Raw genomic sequence first — 21,658 nt, 5'->3', positions numbered from 1 at the left:
TCGACCCCGCCCTCCCGCGCTTGTCCTTCCCTCGGCTCCTAGCTTGTGTTCCTCGCCAGACTCGGCCCCGCCGCCCGGCTGCCCGCTCGCTGCGGCTCGTCACCTCCCGGGTCCCAGCCTTCACGGGCCGGGGCCGCCGCCGCCGCCGCAGGACGGGGAGGCGGGCCATGGCGTCCTGCGTGGGGAGCCGGACCCTGAGCAAAGATGATGTGAACTACAAGATGCATTTCCGGATGATCAACGAGCAGCAAGTGGAGGACATCACCATCGACTTCTTCTACCGGCCTCACACCATCACCCTGCTCAGCTTCACCATCGTCAGCCTCATGTACTTCGCCTTCACCCGGTGAGGCGGGCCGAACCGCGCGGAGGGAGCGCCCTTGGGCGAAGGGAAGGGGCCGGCGGGAGGCGGTGGTGAGGAGCATGGGCCAGTGTAGCTCTGCGTGAGGAATCCGGCTGGCTGTTCCACGTACACCCTCGCAGACCCTCTACCCGTCAGTTCCTCCACCGGCCCGGTGTCTCACTGCACACGCAGCTAGTTCTGCCCTACAGCTCCTCTGGACTGGCGTTGGCCCTACCCTCCACCCCCCACCCTCACCCCCCAACCTATACCACCTCCTCCTGTACAGCGCTTTGGGCCATATCAGGCGTACTCGCGAGTCACCTAGAGCGATCCCCATCTCTCCTATCGCACCGAGCATCCTCCCTGCACACATCACGACACGGCCCCTTCCTCTCCAGCCCCCGTCCCTACCCAGCACACCGCATGAATCATCTCCTATGCACCACTTTCAGCACATACCGCTACATGGCTGAAAGCACACCGGTCTACAGCGTCTCCACGTACCATACACGGGCCCAGGGCACAACCTGGATCCCTTCCCTTGGATCGCCTCCAGTTTTCAGCACTACGGGCCATGCACAAAATGCACATGTGAGTTGCACTACACAGCCTTTCCCATGCAGCACCTCCTGTAAGTGTGGCACACAGACCATCTAGCATGACCCTTCCCCCAGCCTGAAACAGGACTATCTATATACCACAACACAAATGATGTAGACACCTATCAAAGCTGACCTTTCCCCTTCCAGCGCAGCCAGTACCTGTCACCTCTTGTGCACATTGCTATACAAACACCAGCCCACTGCGTATCACACAGTGCACACTCTGCCTGGTTCATCATCTAACACATATGCTGAAATGAGATATCGTCAAGCAATTGTAGCAGTGTCTGGTGCATAGTAAATACTGTGGAAGTGATACGTAAAACACATAAACCTCAATATAGCACAACTCTCCTTTCTCCCTAAACACACACACACATCCCCATACGGTCAAAGCTCTTCTAATATATACTTGTGCATAGGAACTACCCAGCCCAACTCTTGATACCTACATCATATAACTGTCCCTCAACTGAACATATGGCCCCTCACCCCCAAGCAAGGGAACCATTCTATCCCCTGTTCATAATGACATGCGCACCGTGGGTCCTACTTACAAGGACTTGTATTTTCTGAATGAACCTCTTTAAAGAAAGGAAAGGCATGCCTATCACGCTGCTATGTTTTAAAAGATCAACCCAGGGAAGTGTAGTTTTGGAGCCAGATTGTTGGCTTCAGAAGTGTCTGTGTGTCCTTAGTTGAGTTACTTAACCTTTCTCCGATCCACATTTGTAAAATGGGGATAAAATGTGTACTTACCTCATACAGGTTTATGAGTATTAAGTGAATATGTGTGAATGCACTTAAGAGTATCTCCTACACGATGCGCAATTAATGTCAATTACTTCTCTTAGTATTTTTGTCTGACAATCAATGGTTCTCATTCCAAGTCAGCAGACAATGTGCAGAGGTATATTGAGTGGTCACAAGCATTGGAACTTCTGGTGTTTTGTGGGTGGGGATTAAGGATGCTAGATGTGTTATGACGCATGGGACAGCACTGTACAGCAAAGAATGAATTGTCCCCTATATAAATGCATGTGTGTGCATGTACACATACAAGATAAACACACATGCACACATGTTAAGGGCCAGTGGTGCCTCCACTAAGAATCACTGAAATTTTTCACATTTTCATAAAACTAATAATATTCTTCCACATCACACTTGTTTCTTACCTCCAGAATCCAGTTGACTCTTCATTCCTATTTTGTGTTCATCTATTTGCATAAATCTACCTAAAGCAATAAGGAATACATAACAATAATTACTCTTAATGATTACTCTTAATGATTGAGGGATACAGTTACTATTATTATAAAGTCTTCTGCTAATGCTATGCAGTGTGTTAAGACCAGATATTTCCATAGTATCCAACCAAGAACTTATTTCTAGCCTTGGAGAATACTCATTCTTGTCCCTAATTATGGTTCCCTTCAAATACTTCATTCGTCATGTCATCTGATTTACCACTTAATAGTAATGTGACCACTTAGTTTTGCTAAGCCATAGTTTACTTATGTATATGTAAAATGAAAATATCTAATAGTACTCCATAGGATTGTCTAGCATGAGGGTTTAATTCATTTTTTTAGGTAATCTGTGTTTAGCTCAGTTCATGACAAATAGTAAGTGCTTAGTAAACATTATCTATTACTATTACATCATTTCATTGTATGCTAATGCCTTCTAGATTATATTTCTCTTTGAATGAGGATGAAGTATGCTCTGTTATTGACAAAAGGGATGAAGGCATTGGAATAGTGGACGTTGCTTTGCTTGGATAACATACATGCCTGTTTAGTATTAGCTTTGGTTTAACTCATCTCCTGTGTGGATTGGCAATGATGTAATTAGTGTGGGAGTTTCTTTGGAAATAAGAAAAGTAGTTACGGTATTTTATTCTAAATGAGAAGCAAGAATGAGCAGTTTGTTTCCACCTTTTATCTGTAATGTTACTCTAGGCCCCCTAAGAATAGATCTCTCTTCCTTTTTTCTAATACAGAAAGTCGCAGTCTTCTGTAACTTCCCCTTTACAGCATATTCTGCCAAAGCAGTCGATAAATTGCAGCCAAGAATATGAATTTCGACAGCTTGTCAAAAGTAATGGAAAAGGCATAATCTAAACCTCAGGCTATGGTCTTTTCCAAAAATCCTCATCATTTTATTTCTTTGAATAATTTCATAAAGAGAAGTCATATATTGAAGAACTCATTAATAACCAGTTTCACCTTATATAAAATCATAAGCACCATTAATGTAGTTGGTACTTATTATCTCTTATTCATTTTTTGTATGATTTGTGATCCTTTAAAGTGGGACCTTACAGTGATCGCTCTTTCTCCATAAAGATTGAAAGTAATGACTTAAATGAAAATTATTCATTCTGTGCTCTTTTGTAATGATTGTCTCCAGTACCTTGTACTTATTTTACAACAGGATTTTAGTTGGATGACTGTTCACTGCAATTCTTTCAGTAAAACTTTCAAAATATGCCTTAGCGTTTGTTTTTCAAAGACTAGTGATCTAGAATACTTTCAGGGTGTCATAGCAGCAGTCGGTGAGAAACAGTACTGGGTCACGTCACATGCTGTAGAGACACAGCAAGAATTTAGGGTCGTGAAGAATTAGATACCATGCACAGAAGTCGGAGACAGGGTTGGATTTGTCAAGTAGTTCTTTTGTTAAATAGCAACTAGGTCAACTCACTCTTAAATCGTAGCGTTTAAATCTCCTGTCTCTTTCACTTTCATTAAAAATGAAGTCGGGTACCAGTGAATCATTCTCCCTAACCTCATTTTGCCACATTTTAGGATAAGTATTTTTATAAGATAAATGCTTTGGCACGTATTTTGGAAGTTTGTTCAGCCACAATGGGGTCAGGAGAACCTTTGCCTTGAGCTCAGAGTATAATTGCTAAGGTGCCTCATATTTGCTCTGCTTTCAGAGATTGGCAAACTTGGAAATAGTGAATGGCTTTAGGTTCAAAAACTCAAACGTTAGATTTGAAAACACCCAAGTCTACTAACACGTTCATAGCAGCCCACCCCCTCCTTAAGAGGCACTTGGCAATGAAACAGTGGCATCCACCTGTCCAGGAGCGCTCGTCCGACAACCATGCCGGTCGTCCCTTACACAGAGGAGATTGCCTTCCTACAGCTTGCTGTACCTAAGCGCTTCGCTGTCCGTCTGTGCTAGCTTTCTCCTTGATAGGAGGCTGAGGACGCAGGTGAGGGCAGGGAAGTGGACAGACGTTTGATTTATTTATTCTTATTTGCTTGTTAATAATGGTTTTTAGCTTATTTCCCTTCGGTGGATTTGGAAGAACTATAGTTCTGCCTTCTTTGTCAGCTTCCCTCATGGATATCTGCCAGCCTTCCCTATTCTTTCCCTTTTAGACCATATAAATCCCATTAGAAAACATCTCCTGATACTGCTGACTCAGTTGTCTTAGTTCTGTTTCCTTTATGTACATCATGTTCTTTCTCTCTCATTAACGGAAGGCCTGGATGTCCTTGTTCCCTGACACCAGTTCTATGAAGTGATGGTCCACAGGGCTGTGTGCTGGGGTTCAACCAACCCTGAGGTCACCAACCACTGTTGGGTGGTGCCCTCTGAAGAGGTTCACTTAACAGTGATCTTAATATTTCTCTTTTCCACTTCCTATTTGGATTTTATTTTGTGATGGATTTAAGTAAGCATCTTCTATATCCTTTCTTATATTCATGTCTAGTGTTTTAGGTTCCCAATAAGATTACAAGGTCCTTGGAGGGGAAGATGTGTCCTATATTTCTTTGGGGTCTTCTGTAGGAAATAGGTTCCTGGGTGACTTCAGATGTTCATTTGGTTTTGATGCTGCCTTACCTCAGAGAGATTCCATGCCTAGGGATTGCTACGTGGTATTTAGCATTTGAGCTGTAATTCTGTTACCAAGTATACTACAGTTAGTCTTGTGATATAATCCCTGTAGCCTCAGATTTCTCTAGTGAAGTTAGCAGGTTTTCAGCCTCCTAACCTCTGAATTCAGAAACCAGACATTGTCCAGTCAGCCAGGACTGCTTCCTGAGCCTTTGGCCCTGGCATCCTGTTTAATTCAGTTCAACAATTCAGTAGTCCAGGTCTCCGCTCACCTGGAGTACACCTAGTTTATCTTCACCAGGTCTCACAGGGCCTTCACGCCTTTCAGAGCTGTGTTCCCTCCCAGGCCCAGGCCGTGGCTCAGCAATCCTCTTATCCTTCGGGATAGTATGCTCCCAGACCTTTACTCCATCTCCCTCCCACTCAGCCTCCACACTGCTGCCTTCATGACCTTCTAAGACAAAGGGGAGACCCGATCTGTCTCCTGCTTACTGTCTGTCACTACGTCCCCCTCACCTGTAGGAAATGCTGGCTGGACTCAGGCCTTCCATCACGAAGTATCCCTGCCTCTCCAGCCTTGCCTCCCCTACAACGCCTGCACACAGGGCGCACGGCAGGCCCGGATGGCTCGCCGGCCCCACAGCCAGTGCCAGGCTGGCAGCTCTTTCCCAGGGGAGAGCGCCTCCTGGCACCTCCTGCCTGCCCATGGCGTCCTGAGCTCCTTCCTGAGCACCTTTCTTGATTGTTTCAGGAAGCACAGGGAAGACATGTTTATATACTTCCAAATACCTTTTATTATTGTGTGTCTCTTATTGGTGTTGTAATAGTTGTTAACTGCATCAGTTTCTTGAGCCCAAATATCTTAATCACCCCAAGATACACACCTGGAAAATGCTAAATGAATAAAAATGCAAGAAGTCATTTATCCAATAAGAACTTAAAAATCACTCTTCTCCTTTAGTTGTTATCTAAGTTATAATTCTTGACAAGGACTGTAACTTACTGTAAAATGAAATGAATATAGTCTTTAAAGGTAATACCAAAGCTAGTTAACCTGGATCCACCATGTAACCGAGGACTAAGTTCTCCATCGGGAGAGAGGATCCTTACAGTGACCAACCTTATAAACATGACCCTACCTGTGTGTCTCAATTTCAAGGACTCCTATTAGAGGGAAGGGAAGGAGAAGATGTGGGGAGGGAGGACAACCCACTTAGCAGCCTTAGGAGTCGTGATAAAGGGTTCCTGTCTGCCCGGCCCCGGGGAGGAAGCCTTGTCTAGATGGTCTGCGAGTATGTGGAGTTTGTTTCGCTTTCCTGAAGTCTTCCTCGCCCACTGCCTATGGTCAGACATTAAACTGACACAATCTGAGTCCAAAACTTTTCTGAGGGCAAACTTTTTTTAAGTTCAGGGCTTGTCTTAAACCTTTCCTGCTTTTAGGACCTTCTCTCCTCTCTGGGTAGAAACAGCATTCTGCAGAAGGAGTTGAGGTGTTTGAATATTTGGCCCTTCAGCACTGGGACAGTAAAGTCACTGTTAGTGGATTCTGTGGCCTCAGGCTGTGCTTCACTCCTTCGTGACTTGAGTCGCTGGGCTCACTCAGCCATAGCATCCCTTTCATTCTGGCACCCACCATATTGAGAATGCCTGCCGTGTGCTAAAGCATTGTGCCGGGCATGGGAGGTACCTCAGAGGAATGAGATGGGACCTGTGCCCGCTGGCGCTTAAATTACAATTTTATTATAATCTGCCCATTCAGTAGTTTTACTGTATGTGGTTGGGGCTACCCCCCCCCCCCACTTCTGGAGCACCTCCTAAATTTGGCAGAGAGAAAAGGACTTTGTCCCCCCTCCCCAGCTTGTCTGTTTGTATCATTTTGGTAAATGTAGCAATCTTGACCTAGAGCCAGCATTCCAGAAGCCCTGGCTCCTACTTCCACTCTGCCTCCTATTTGTGTGTAACTGTGGGCAAGATAAAGAAAGAGCTTTATCTTCTTCATCCTTCAAGTAAAGATAATACTTCCCCACAAAACTGTGAAGCAGTTAAAAGAAAATGCCAGCTGAGGAAGTTCTTTGGAAAGTTCAGAGCACCAGAGATTGAGACATTTGTCGTTGATGGCTGCAGTAGACCTTGGGAAGAAGTCAGGGCTGTGGCCAAGGTTGTCAGGGCAGGGAGAGTTGACTGGGCAGGGGTTGGGGGTGCTGGGCAATGCCTTCATTCATGCATTCAGTTCTTTCTGTGCACCCACCTCTTGTAAGGGGCTGTTCTAGGTGCGGTGGGAACACCCTCTCCACTCTCCAGAAGCTGCTTGTGAGGCTGAGCTCAGATGGGGCTCACATTCCTTCCGAAGATCACCTGCTTACGCTCCAATCATTGGTCACAGAAGTCTGATCTTCCTGTACTGTACATTTTCAGTTTATCTAACAACCCTGCTGTCTATCTTTGCGATGCTTTTTTCCCCCTCATTAGATATAAGGCTGCCAACTTTCAGACCCCACTGCTACTTTTTTTCAGATTTAATCAGCCTTTTTTTTTCCCCTCCTGAAACAACTAAGCCATCCCTTTGATCCTTTCTAATATAGCTGCTCAAAATTTACAAAATTGCAGTTTCATTTTATGTGTTTATTTATTTACTTTGAGAGAGACTGAGAGAGAGAGAGAGAGAGAGCGCGCGGGAGGAGCAGAGAAAGAGAATCCCAAGCAGGCTCTGTACTGTCAGCGCAGAGCCTGATGCTGGGCTTGAACTCACCAACCATGAGATCATGACCTGAGCTGAAACCAAGTCAGACTCTTAACCTACTGAGCCAGGTGGGCACCCTGGTTTTATATCCTTAGTTATTACTGATCTTAAGTTTTTATGAATTTCATGTTGATGTATATTTTCAAGCATTCTGACTAGCAAGTAATTTCAAATAGAGACTGATTTTCTGGTTTGCTGTAGCCATTTGTTTAGGTAAAATTTAATTACCTTTTTTTTGGTAAAGAATAATGGATACACGTTGCCTGAAATCCATTAACCAAAGAGTATGTGGAGAAAAGTCTCCCTCCCTCCTTTTTTCTTGGAGGAAACAGTGTTGCCATTTCTTGGGTAGATTTCTGAGACCTGCAGCTGTCTGTACAAGTTGCAAGTTACATGCACATACACGTGCCCCCTTTTTTGAACAGAGAATATTTGCTTCCTAAACTCACTGTTCTACAACTTGCTTTATTTATCTCATGATGTCTCTTATTCTGTAGTAGTTAACTTACAGGAAGCTTCTTCAGTCTTTTTTTGGTTGCCCAGTATTTCATTATGAGATGGGACCATAATTGATTTTATCAGTTCCCTTTCAGTGGACACTTATTTAGCTTGTTTCCATTCTTTTGCTAATGCAAATAATGCCACAGTGAACAACCTTGTACATATGTCATTTTTGCATAAATGAAGGTATAGCTGTGGCATAAATTCTCATTCATGGAGTTACTGAGTCACAGGGTATATGCATTTATAAAGTTAGTATGTTGCCAAATTGCCCTACTTTAAAGTGGTTTCAATCTATACTACTACTGGCAATGTGAGAGAGACTTCCTGTTTATCCTCTCCAACTCAGTCATTCAATTTTTACCTTTGTTCGTAGGTTCATAGAGAACGGTCTCTGGGGGTTGTTTTAGTTTGTCCACCTCTTAACCATGAGTGAGACTCAGCATCTTTTCACTTGCCTGAGAGCCACTGGATTTCTCACTCTGAACTGTCTCTTCATATCCTTTGCCCATTTTTCTATTTGTTTTTCTTTGTCCATTTGTTGTTCTTTCTGTTAATTGATTTGGGGAGGAGTGCTTTGTGTATTAGGGAAGTTAACTCTTTGCCTTGATAGAAGTCCGAAGTTTATCATTTTTCCTTTGTTGATTCTTTGCTGTGCAGATTGACCGGTTTTTTTCCTTTATGATTTCTGGGTTGTGTCATATTTTAGAAGGGTCTTCCCTGCTCTGAGATGGTTGTGTTTTGGCTTTGGTTTTTTAATTTGCCCATTGTTTCTTCCAGAACTTTTTTCCATTCTTGTTTGTTTTTAGTTTTTTTATTCTATGAATGTCCAGAGTATATTTTGGTATAAAGTATGAGTTACAATTCACCTTTTCCCAAGCAACAGTTATTTATTTCAGCCTTGCTTTTATTTTATCTGGAACTTACAAACGTTATGTCCTGTCAAACTCTCTTCTACCATCCCTGTACATCTAACATGAATCAGATTGATTTAGGATGACAGATAATTTTTTTAGGAGGCAATTTGGCATTGTCTTCAGAGTCTAAAAGACCTGGTTTCAAATGCAAACTCTGTATCTTCTTATCTGTGTAGCCTTGGGCAAATTAAAATTACATAACCTTTCTGAGCCTTTGTTACGTCATTTGTAAAATATGGTTGATAGTACTCCATTTTGCAGAGGCGGGGGGGGGGGGGGGTGGACAATTAGCAATAATGTTTAGAAACTGCCTGTTCAGTGCCTGGCACACAGTAAATACTTGATAAACAGGAGCTGTTATTATGGTCGTTATTGTTGCCAATATCAGTAGTGTGGTGTTGGTCTGAATGAAAACATTGTGTCCCCCCCAATCCCTGTATGTATTCATTTTTCAGTACAAGCTGGTGTTCCTGGAAATTGGATATGGGGCTTCCCTGCCTAGGCCAAAAGGCATTGCAAATACCCTAGTAATAATCGGGCTAGCATTTTTTAAGGCCATACTCATAACTTCTGGGCAGATGTTAAATTGTTACGGTGTACTTTAAAATAAGATTGCGCCTTGCTGCAAGAGAAAATCTGTCTGATTGTATAGTTTGGTTTTATAAGCAGATCTGTGAAGTTAACAGTTAAGCATTGTTTGTCCAACATTAACATGAGTGCTGTTTGGCCAGATGATGGTTTAAGAAATGGAATCTGTACGATCTCTTACCTCAGAGCCTTATGTTCAGTCCTCTCATGAATCTGGAAATCACTTAATTGGGTGCCTGAACAGAAGTTCATAGTAATTCATTATTGTTTTATTCTATACCTCTCATGTATCCCGATGCTCTCGATTTTTTTTTTGTATGTTAACTTGATTTTCTTATAAAGTTTTTATCTTCTTTTTTCAGTAATGTTTAATCTTTGTCTTTTGAAAGCTCTTTCACTGCAGTCCTTCCACTGATAAACTCAGCCTTCAAAAATCAGTTATAAATTTATTGCTCGTAGTCTTGTTATGTCTAAGTATCTCCTTCTGTTCTGTTTTCTTATTTTCTGTCTACTCATCCTGCATCCTTTTAAACTGAAACCCTGGACTTTCCTCTCTCAAGCTTCTTAATAATGATCAACAATTCACAAAATCTTGCTGTCTTATACTTCTGTTTTCCCTCTTTTGTTGGTTTCTCTTGAACCCCAAATATGTTACTAGACTCTCCTTTTTTTTTTTTAATTTTTTTTTTAACGTTTATTTATTTTTGAGACAGAGAGAGACAGAGCGTGAACAGGGGAGGGGCAGAGGGAGAGGGAGACACAGAATCTGAAGCAGGCTCCAGGCTCTGGGCTGTCAGCACAGAGCCCGACACGGGGCTCGAACTCACAGACCGTGAGATCATGACCTGAGCCGAAGTCGGACGCTTAACCGACTGAGCCACCCAGGCGCCCCTCCTTTTTTTTTTTTTTTTAAATGCAGTGAGAACCTTAATTTTTTTCTGCCATCAGATTTCCCAAAGGAAATTTTACTTGGTTTTATACAATAGATTTTCTTCCTAATAAATAATCAGTCCACAAATATCTATTAAAGGTTTACCATGTGCCAGCCTTTAAGGATACAATGAGAGAATAATCCCCTGCTTTCACGAGTTTACTTTCTATATTGAAGACAGACAACATATCAACCAACAAATGGAATCATTTCAGTTACTAGGGTTATGGAGGAGATAAACACAGCAATAGATTAGAAATGACCAAGCGCAGAGGGAAGAAACTCATTCCCTTTCTTCATAGTTCTTTTGCTTCTGGTCTGACTTTAAGTCTTATATTCTGTTTTTAATGATTTTTCTTTTAATAAGTATTATTTTCTGGTGTTTTCTTATTGCCCAACATTTTCGCCCTTTTTGTTCATCCCTTAGGTAGTCAACTGCCTGTTTTTAAGAATTGATACCTAATCTCATTGCATTATGTTCTTCTTCTTTATAATATTATGCTTTCTTTCTGACTTCTAAAAGATTTCTTTGCACAGTCTATATCATAAAGGTCATCTTTAGTGATTCTTGAAATCAAAAAGCATTTACCTTTTGACATACTGGGCATTAAAAAAAAAAAAAAAGAAGAGTGATTCTCAAATGTTTGTCTGAAGAGAACGTATGTTGGTGTGCAAGGTTGCCAATGGAATTTTTTGTAAGAGCTGGACTTTATTATAAGATGGGATTATTTTAGGAATTGATAGTGAATGGTAAGTAGTGTTTGTAATGACTTTGCTCAGCAAAATGAAGTTAACAATCCCAATCATGTCGTCTGTTTAGATCTGAAAATGAATACTCAGTGTTTTCTTTTCTGCTTTCAGGGATGACTCTGTCCCAGAAGACAACATCTGGAGGGGTATCCTTTCTGTTGTTTTCTTCTTTCTTATCATCAGTGTGTTAGCTTTTCCCAATGGTAAGTGACGTATTTCTCCTGTGCGTGGTATCCTTTTGGTATTTTTGAGATGCATGCCACCTAAAAGGTGAAACTGGAAAGTGGAGTAAAAACTTAATCTGTGGTGGTTAGGGCACAGGCCCTGGAGGCAAACTGCCCCTTCTGCCAGTTGCTAGAAGTGGTCCTGGGGAAGTCCCCTAGCATTTTCACCGTGCTTGAGTTTCTCTTTTGTACGTTGGAAATAACAGGTAGGTACTGTTGAAAGGGTTAAATAAACTAATACATGTTATATTCTCTGAGTAGTGACTGACCAATCGTAAGCTCTTAATAAGTGTCCACTGTTGTTCTTGTTGCTATTTTTGCTGTATCAGCTGAGTCATAAAAATACACAATTATTATTTAGTCCTTTTTGCTAATGACAGGGTCAGTGCTGTGATGAGTATTACTTAAATAACGTGTTGTTCCAGATGATCTTTTTATCACAGTAAACTTTGCTGATCATGCATTTGGGATATGAATTTTCATCATCGGATTAAAAAAAAAGACCATTATTATAGTGAATTTTATCTCCCATCATGATTATAGAGTGAGGCAAAGTCTGTTAAAAAAAAAAAATCTGCCATACTCAGGATTCATCCCTTTCCTCTGAATTGTCTCTTGCTTTACTTTTTCTTATTTCTCTTTTGTACCTTCTCCCTGGAATATGCTTACTTATTTTCTGTAACCATTTATAAATGCTTCCTTTATGTAGCCTATTTCTTTTACACTTTAGATATTTTGAAATTGTTCAGTCTTACCTATGAATTATGCTCCATGTGCCGTACTCAAACATCATACTTTAGGGTGTGTTTCTTCTCTATCCTCCTGTCTCTTCAGTAGATGTAATGTATAATATAAGAAGCTCATTGTGAATGTTACTCATTGCTGCTTGGAAATGTACCATGGTAATTACGTTCTAATGCCAATTCCAAAATATGTGTGTTGGGGGATAGTAGCAGGCCTGGGGTGGGGGGAGGTGTTCCCCCATCAGTAAGCAATTTTCAGACATCAGCTGGTTGCCCTACAGTTCAACTCAGTTCTGACACTGTCTACCCAGAGTTAGCATCAGATCCCGCAGGTTAAGGGCTCAAGCTTAAGACTGTCCCCATGTCAGATGCCAATTGCAAGTCCAGAGTGTCACCTGTGCTTCTGACCAAATGGTTATAAATCAGAGGTTCCCATGACCCCTCCTTGGGTTCAATTAATTTGCTAGAGTGGCTCACAGGATTCAAGAAATAAGTTTACTCGCTAGATTACAGTACCAGTTTATTACAAAGGGTATTTATCAACAGCCAAATAAAGAGATGCATAGGATAAGACATGGGGGAAGGGGCAAGGAGCTTCCATGCCCTCTCTCCGTGTGCCGCTTTTCTGGCATCAGAAAAGTGTTCACCAACCCAGAAGCTCCCCAGACCCCATCCTTTTGGGTTTTTATGGAGGCCTAATTTACATAGGCATAATTGATCCAATCATTGGCCATTGGGGATCCAACTCAATCTCTAGCCTCTCACCCTTCCCTGGAGGTCTGGGGGTGGGACTGAAAGTTCCAACCCTCTAATCACATGGTTGGCTCTACTGGCAACCAGCCCCATCTTTAGGTGCTTTTGAGTTCTCATTAACACAGCAAAAAACATTCATTACCCTCATCACTTAGAAGATACCAATGGTATTAGGAGCTCTGTGCCAGAAAAGGACACAAAGACCAAATATATATTTCTTATAAATCACAGTATCACACATGGCAAGGCCTTCAGTCTTTTCAAGATCGTGGCAATAGTGTTTCGTTCTGTATGTTTGCTTAATCTTACGTAACACTGCGTGGTTTTTGCTGATAACATAATCCAACCAGTAAAACCATGACTGAATTCTTAAGAAAATGAGTTGTTTTAGATAACTAAGTTATTTGACAGCTGAGTTTAACTCTCCAACCACTCACGCTTCTAGATTAAATTTTATTTTTAGTGGAAACCTTTCAAGATATGAAAGCCTGCTGTCTCAGTCAGTGCAGGCTGCTATAACAGAATGCCCTAGACTGGATGGCTTAAACAACACAAGATTCATCTTGTGGCAGAATTCCCCTCCAGCTGTAAACCTGTGAAACCAAGCACATGCTTACAAAATATAGCAGTGGGACAAGCTCTTTTCTTCCAAAAGGGAGAAATAGGAAGGAAGGAAGGGTGACAAGTCCCAAGCAAGTTCAAAATCAGGAAGGCAAACTCTGTGAGATTTTAAAGCTCTAGAATCATCAATCCTGGGAGCACCTAACTGGTTCAGGTTGGTGGAGCGTGTGACTCTTGATCTTGGTGTTGTGAGTTCTAGTCCCATGTTGGGAGTAGAGTTTTCTTAAAAAAAAAAAAAAGAAGAAGAAGAAGAAGAATCAATCCTTTTTGGATCAGTGCTCTGCCTTCCAGACCTACTGGGGTAATAATAGTCTGCTTCCATAGCTCTGCCCAGCAAGGGGTCTAGCCTGCCCCCGTGGGTCTGCTGGGTGTTTATCTTGCCTTTAGAAACCAAGGTGGAGCTTCCTTTCCCCCCGCCCCTTGCCCCCCCCCACCCAGTGGCCCATGCACTCTGAGGCCTATGGTGGAAGTGACAGCCCAGATAATCTCCCCAATTACCTTTGAGGTCTTCTTCCTGTGTCTTAAAAAATAGCAAATGTTCACAGCCAAGTAGCTTTATGGTCTGGTCCTGTAGGGTCCAAGAGTCCCAAGAGTACAAGAGTCCAACAGAAATCTTCACTTTAGGGGTTAGGATTATAACATAATGCATTTTGCCGAGAGTCTGTAACACCTGCACACCCTATGCAGATATGACAGACATAGTTTGGCCTTTCCATGATGATTGAGAGTTCTGGTAATGCACAATTATTGGAGTATGACAATAAAATGTCCATGACATTGGCTGGGAAAAGTCCCCGTTGTCAAACAGCGTTTTGGCTATTTGCCAACTTTCTTTTCCCTTCCTCTTCAAACACACAAAACCTCAGAATTTTTGGTTTAGAGGAGAGCTTGGACATTATGCAACCCATCCCCTCTTTCAGGGGTCCTATGTTGTAGGATAGCTAAGTGATCACTTGCAACATGAAGCACTTTACATACATGAACCACCTAAGTCTGTGGTTGGTCTCCTTGAGCTCTGAAACCTGGCCTTTTCGTGCAAAGGTGACATGAGAACACAGCCCAAAGCAGGGAGATGGTGAGCCCCAAAGGAGGGTATATAGGTGACAGTTCAGGTGGGGTGACTGCCATTCCTCCCCTTAGCCATTCTACCTCTCCTGTCCCGTGAGGGCCCACTGCTTACTTCTACGTCATTAGTCAGTGCCATGACCATTATTGCTGTGTACCCTTTGTTCTTATTTCTTTCTTATCTAGTCTTTCCCTGTCCTACTTTTTAAATATCAGTCAAGGCATGATAGGTGCTCAGAGAACTGATCAAAGGTGTCAGGTCTGTTCTTCAAGTCTTTAGCTTTTCTTGGCTGGGTGCTAATTGTTGCTTAGTTCTCAACAGTAACTTCTTCATGGCTTTGACGGTTTCTTTTCTGCCTTTGTTTTTTTTTTTTTTTTTCTTTCTTTTACACTTACTTTTTCTGAGTCCAGTGTCATTTTAGAAGTCTGAGGATTCTCAAAGATTAGTCTCTCAATAACCATGATTTTATAGCCATCCCTTCAATGAGGCTTCAGCAAGAGCTGAATTTGGGGCTTCATTAGCAGATGGTTTTCTTCAGGTACCAAAGGCCCTGAGGACTAGGGGATTAAGTCTATTGCAAGGAACATTTTATATGATTTCTGCTCTTTTTTTCTTCTGTTCCTAATGAAGTCCTCTAATCTTCAGCGTCCACCTACTCAGTCTCATTGTGGGACTGTGCTATTGTTTTCCTTCTGGGAAGATAAAAATGAAGTTTGTTTTATGCTTTTCTTATCCTGGCTTGTGGACTTTGTGGGGAGGACCCATAAGGCTCATCTCATTCAGCCTGCTCAGTTTACAGCTGTGAAAGCTGAAACGTGTTCATCCATGAAAGGTCACCCAGCCATTTGATGTCAGCTTGCTGGTAGGGCCTTGGCTCCTGTGTTTTCCTTTAGTCTCTGTTGTCCTTGTCATTTCTCCCTATTAGATCCACTGGCATGTGTTTTTGTCTCTGTCTTCCTATGTGGTTTTGTCTTCTTTTTTTTATGTTCTTCTCTGTTAGTGTCTAGCTTTTCTTTTGCCCAGGTAAAAGGGTCTTATGGTATTAATTGGTCTGTACTTAGTTGGTCTTAGGGTCTTAGTTGGTCTGTAGGCAGTGGCTTTGGATCCTGCAGAAGTTGGTAGGTGGTGGTGTCCACGTTCCTGTGTTGCCCAGATGTCATCTGTGACCAGCCGGAGTTAGCAGATCAATCGGAACCTTCCTTCTTTTTCTTTTTCTCATCACTTCCTGCCTTATTCTTCCCCTTCCATGTCTGTGTGTGCCTGCAGAACATGTAGGCAGAGCATGCCAAAAGAGAAGATTTTAGATGGATACAGAAAGGGGCAATGGCAGTTTAATCTATGTAAGAAGGATTAGGATGCTAGTATAGCATGTTTTTAGAGGGATTCTCTTGAAGCCCTGTGTGCATAGCAAACACGTGTCTGCCTTGTTTTCTAAAGATCCACTTATCCACACTTCCGAAAAGATTAGTGAAACTAGAAGTTTTCCACATTGAAGAATGTTGTTGTTGAACAACAACAAGTGCGGGCTGGCTTTAGGGGGTGCTGGTGTTGATGGTGGGGGAACTACAAGGCCATTGGGAAAGGGTGGTCTGGGCTATGTGGTCACTTAGACCTCAGGCCTTCCTGGGAGCCTCGATGCCGGGTGACCGCTTCCTTAGCTGAGTGCACACGCCCCCTCTTGCTCCAGTCCAGTCACCTTATTTTCCGTTCTCCTCCCCCTTGGCACGAATTGTTAGATTAAGTAATGAAAATGAATGGGAGAAACAGAGCCCAACGTTAGCCTTCTCCTTGAAAGGCAGTTTTGGGGCAGTGCCTGCAGTGGATGGCATTCCCAGAATGACTCTGTTTTGGCAACTTCAGATGCATTTATCCTTGACCTAGCAGAGGCTGCCCTGCATGTTTGACTGCAGGCCTGAGTTTGATGCTATCCATATGTCTCATTTGTGTGAGTCCATCTGTACTACCTGTGTGGTAGCATCAGGCAGCTCCTTCAGGAAGGGGGGCCCCGTGATTCTTTTTGTAGAGTCTCAATAAGAAAGAAAGCCCTTGACTTTCTCCATAGAGTTCTATAACAGGATGCAAGGGCCACCAAGTAATAGGAAGCCCATTTCAAAATAGCTTGAAGAATAAAGAGAATGTTTACTGGAAGTTGTGAGATAGAGTGGTTCCAGGGTTGACTAATTCAGCTGCTCGGCGGCATGTGAAGACCCAGGCTCTCTGCCTTCTGCTCCCCTGTCGTCATGTTGGTGCTGCTCTCTGCTGTGCTAATGATCCTGAGATAGCTGTTGAGTGCTGAACATATGGTCACAGTCAACATCCAAAGGAAGAGGAGGGCACCTCTTCTGTAGATCTTTTTTTTTTTTTAATTTTTTTTAATGTTTATTTATTTTTGAGACAGAGAGAGACAGAGCATCAACGGGGGAGGGTCAGAGAGAGAGGGAGACACAGAATCTGAAGCAGGCTCCAGGCTCTGAGCTGTCAGCACAGAGCCCGACGCGGGGCTCGAACTCACGGACCGTGAGATCATGACCTGAGCTGAAGTCGGACGCTTAACTGACTGAGCCACCCAGGCGCCCCACCTGTAGATCTTTTTAAGAGTAAAGAAACCTTTTCTAGAAACTCTCCAGCACACTAGTCCTCACTTCTCTTTGACTAGAATTGAGCCCTGTGCCTCTTCCCCAAGCAGACCTCAGGACAGGAATTCATATTGTCCAAAGGAGTTAGGCACTGATAGATCTTCAGTGACCAAAGGAATAAAAGGGAAACAGGATTACTTCCATCGGCTTAGACTTTACCACTGAGTTATCTGGGAGAGGCATGGACACTCAAAACAGAATTTCACTTGGCGTCAACAGGGTGAGTGGCTGGGGTGGGTTCTCGAGTTCCTTCCTTCAGGCCTGGGAACAGATGTGGAGGGAAAGACCCTGAGGCGAGGCCAGGGAAGGAGGATCTGATATTGACTTCATGCTGCTGCTTTCCTGCCATCTTCTCTCTTGTTCTCTTTCAGTTCCCTTAAAAAAAAAAAAAGTTTCTTAAATGCTGCTTTCATCTCATTATAGCAACTGACACTCAGGTAGAAGTGAGCTTTTAACTCCACCCCTGTATCATTAGAGCGTGATTATAACTGTATCACTCTGTCAGTGCAGTGAAATCTAGAAACCTGTTTGGCTGTGAGGTTTCTTTCAACAGGTGACCTTCAGGGGTACTTTTCCAGTGTCTGAGGGCTTCCTTGAACTGTTTCTCCCCCTTGCACCCCCACCGCCACCCTACCCAAACTGGGCAAGCCTTATCCTCACCCACAGCTCCTGGCCCACAGGGGCCTCTCAGTAGGTAAATGTGGGATTAAGTCATGAGTCTGCTGGGAAGAAAGCTCACAGAATCAGCCCTGTCTTCCCCATTCCTTGTCTGCAAGAGGAATGCCATTCAGCACTTCTTTAAGGTATTTTGAGAAGAGTGAAATACTAGTATGTCTTGATTTTCCCGAGTTTATCCTTTTGTCTGTCCTTTGGCCTCATTCGACTTCTCTGAGCTAAGATGGTGTTAACCACATCTCCTTGGGGTTTGAAGGGGATCCAGAAGGTTCCCCGTCCCCTAATTTAAAACAAAAGCCTAGTCTTCTCCCCCCCTCCTCCCACCATTCTGTTCCCTGCTCCACTACTCCTGCTTTAAAAAATGCTTAGGTTTGAAATTTGCTTAAAGATAATTTTATTCACCTTTTCTAGGTTTTTCTTAGAGGAATTTAAACTTTTCAAGTAATACTCCTTGTCAGTTATACCTCATTAAAGCTGAAAAACAGTGGTAATGAAGAGAAGATGTGGTTGAAGAGGCCCAAGGACACAGATGTACAGATTTTGGAGAGGCAGCTCCTGAATTTGATTAAAGGAATTATTCTTCCCTGAGGTTCGGTCCCTTAAACCTAGTTTTTCCCTGGGACTAACAGGCTGCTGGCAAGTCAAACTGTGATCTTCTTTTATTTTCTTTTTGTGTGTGTGTGTGTGTGTGTGTGTGATTTTCTGATTTCTAATTTTCTAATTTCTTTTTTTTTAATTTTTTTATTAGTTTTCTTTATTTTTGAGAGGCAGAGAGAGACAGAGCACGTGTCTGAAGGGCAGAGAGAGAGGGACACACAGAATCGGAAGCAGGCTCCAGGCTCTGAGCTGTCAGCACGGAGCCCGATGTGGGGCCCGAACTCACGAACTGTGAGATCATGACCTGAGCCGAATTCGGATGCTCAACCTACTGAGCCACCCGGGCGGCCCTCTAATTTTCTAATTTCTGAGGTCGGATCTTTTAAATGCTAGCTCTTCTCATGACAAAGACATTTGATTTCTGTTTCTTTTGAAATCAAACTCACTCCTAATATCTGATTGAAAATTCACATGTTCTAGATGGAGGGACTGATAAAAGAGAAGCAACCATGCCATGTTTAAATGCACCCCGTAAGAACACAGTCCAAAACAAAACAGCACTTCTTTTTCCCTCGCGACCTGGCCAGGCCTTCCCCGTTTCTCCCACATAATCAAGAAGAGTAACTCTTGCAGGCAGCTTTTGTCAAATCAGAAATGAAGTATAGACAGTACACACACCAGGATATGGAGCGCCCCTAACTTCTTGACCATGCGGAGGAATACGGGGGACCCTGCCTGTACATGCCCACTGAGAAAACAGTCTGTCGGGAAAAAAGATAGAGATAAAGTGAACGTTGCGGGAAGGCTGTAGGCAGTGCTAACATGTCTGGGCAGATGAACACTGTGAGAAGCATGGCTTTAAAGGTGACCTGACTGGATTAGCCAAATGTGAGTAATCTGGTGAGCATAAGTGTCAGGGTTTATAATAAAATATAGAAAGACACCAGCCTCATCCTCCATTTTTAAAAAAGCAAAATAATGTTTGCAGCAATATTAACATCCTTGATGATAAAGTTGGTAATCTTAGTAATGCTCCTAGTGTACTTCTTAAAATATGACATCAAAATATTGAGATTGTCTTCTCCGAAAGAAGTGGGCAGATTTGATCATTGAAATAAAGCCTGGATTTGGTTTTGCAGTTAGCTGCTGAAGGTGTCACCTTACTTTCCAGGGCCACATCTCACCTTTTGGAGGCAAAAGATACCACTACTCCCCACCTACTTGGTTGAGGGCAGAGCAACATCTTTTCTGAAATCTACCACACCAGATTTCTTAAGCCTTTCTCAGATCCCTTCAGTGCATTTCGATTTGCAAAACTGAAAGGCCATTTTAAAAATTAGCATTTTTTTCCGGAAATATTGTGATGTGATATTACAATGTGTAAGTGGGAAATCTGGAGAAAATGGGGAAAGATTCAATAGGGAGGAGTCAAGACAAGACTTAAAAAAAAAAAAAAAAAACCCAAAAACAACAACAACACCAACCAACTGCAGTAAGATGAAAATTCTCATCCTGATTCTGGAACAACATGTGCCTGTCACAGGAATCACAGACTGGTGGAAAGAAATACCCTGGAGCCGGAGCAGGTCCCGGTTGGGTTAAGGAGAGCTGCAAAGCCCCGTCAACCCCAAATTCCTCCACCACCCCCTCCTCTTATTTACCCTGGACACACTGCATAGGGTGAGGTAAGAGAGGGCCAAGTTCTGTTTTCAGAAGACTACTCTTCAAGTGATCATGGGCTGAAGATGACCTTGGATGGACTTATGAGGGAACTTACATCAGTTCCCCTTCCTGTCCCTTGTCCTTCCTGACCTTGTGTTTCCTGACCTTGCTTATCAGTTCCACGTAGCAGCACCTCCAAACACCACTCACTAGCTTGCTTCTCTCCCCTCACTCTCCTGGCCTTGAGACAGTCCTGCTTCAAACCTTCAATGCTCCCCACTCACCACCCCCACTCTGTCCTCTTCAGCTGGCCCAGCCTGACAGAGCTGATCAGAAAGCACAGAAGTGCTCTCAGGCCAAAAGTGGAGTCCTGTGAGCGGTGTGACCTTGGGAAAGTGCCTATGCCTCAGTGTCCTCATCTGTAAAGTGGGAGTGACCATACACTCTCATCAGCCAGTTGTCAACTGAGGGGACAACTGAGAGACAATGGCAGGGTGGGGTGGGGGGTCTCTTACCCTCCAAACTGCTCCCCATTATGTGCTCAGCAAAGTACTATTATGAATGCTCTTGAGAGTAACCCTTCTTTTATGATTTTGAGTGTTGATTGGGCATGGAATTCTGTTTGCAAGCCAAATAATCATACCATTTTTGACTTTCACCTTGCAAGAGGAAACTGTAGAGAAAGCTGGGATCCCATGTTATGTCTAAAAGGTTAATTCAGTGGTTTGGATGAAGTAATACTTGCAAAGCAGACAGCCACCATAATACAAAAGTCATTCATGGTGACAAGTTGAGCTGTCACCTAACAGCAGTGAAGAAGAGAATTTGGAAGAGAAAATTACTTAAATGATGACCATTTTAGCCATCAGTTTTCCAGTGACTTGAAGAAGGGTAGCCATGTTAAGTTACCTGGAAAGGGATCCTGGTTTCTGTGCCTCACTGTGCCTTTCTGAGAAGAAAGTGGCCAATTAAAAAGAATGCAGGTGTTCCTTGCTGTCTGAGCCTTTGCTATAAGAACTCAGAAATGGATCAGATTTTGAGACATCTTATTTAAATCCCTCACTCTGAGCCCTCACTACTTGCCATCTGAAACTCAGACATCATATTTCTGGATACAGAAGGGTCCTGCACGAACCTAACTCACCTTCTGAGCTGCCACTGTGTAAGCTCCAGAACTGACTAGATTTGGATGGTAGGGGATCCTTGTAACTCACTGCTTTTCCTAACATGAACTTGATCCATCAAAAGAAAGCAGTTACAATATGTTTCAAAGCCATCTTTTAAAAATGAGGTGGATAATTCAGGATGAGTTCCAGAATAAAAATTACAATGTCATGTTTCCTTCAGACAGGATTCCAGGTTGCCAGCAACAGAAGCTGACTGCTGATTAAAAAGACTTCTAGGATGTTGGCTGGAGGATTCCTGGGAGGGCTAGGAGGCTGGGTCCCAGG

The 21,658-nt window shown here is 43.0% G+C and overlaps 1 protein-coding gene across 4 annotated transcripts in view; it reads left to right on the top strand.

The window, feature by feature from the left end:
* Nucleotides 1-44: 44 nt before the first annotated feature.
* The window catches only part of PTDSS1 (phosphatidylserine synthase 1), a 64,896-nt gene continuing 43,282 nt past the window's right edge, over nucleotides 45-21,658 (top strand). The window contains exons 1-2 of one of the 4 annotated variants that reach the window (XM_047088869.1): nucleotides 45-346; nucleotides 11,342-11,433. In XM_047088869.1, the coding sequence (XP_046944825.1) occupies nucleotides 168-346; nucleotides 11,342-11,433 (271 nt within the window). In that variant the 5' untranslated portion in view covers nucleotides 45-167. Of the gene's footprint in view, nucleotides 347-11,341; nucleotides 11,434-21,658 lie in introns of those variants that run through there. The other 3 variants (XM_047088870.1, XM_047088868.1, XM_047088871.1) reach the window with 3 other exon arrangements.

This window comes from Lynx rufus, unplaced genomic scaffold (assembly GCF_022079265.1).
Source record: "Lynx rufus isolate CCGP_SWC_20201006 ecotype Redwood Valley unplaced genomic scaffold, mLynRuf1.p SCAF_26, whole genome shotgun sequence".
Classification (NCBI taxonomy): Eukaryota; Metazoa; Chordata; class Mammalia; order Carnivora; family Felidae; genus Lynx; species Lynx rufus.
The sequence above is the reverse complement of the archived record's forward strand: the minus strand, read 5'-3'. Positions and strand labels throughout refer to the sequence as shown.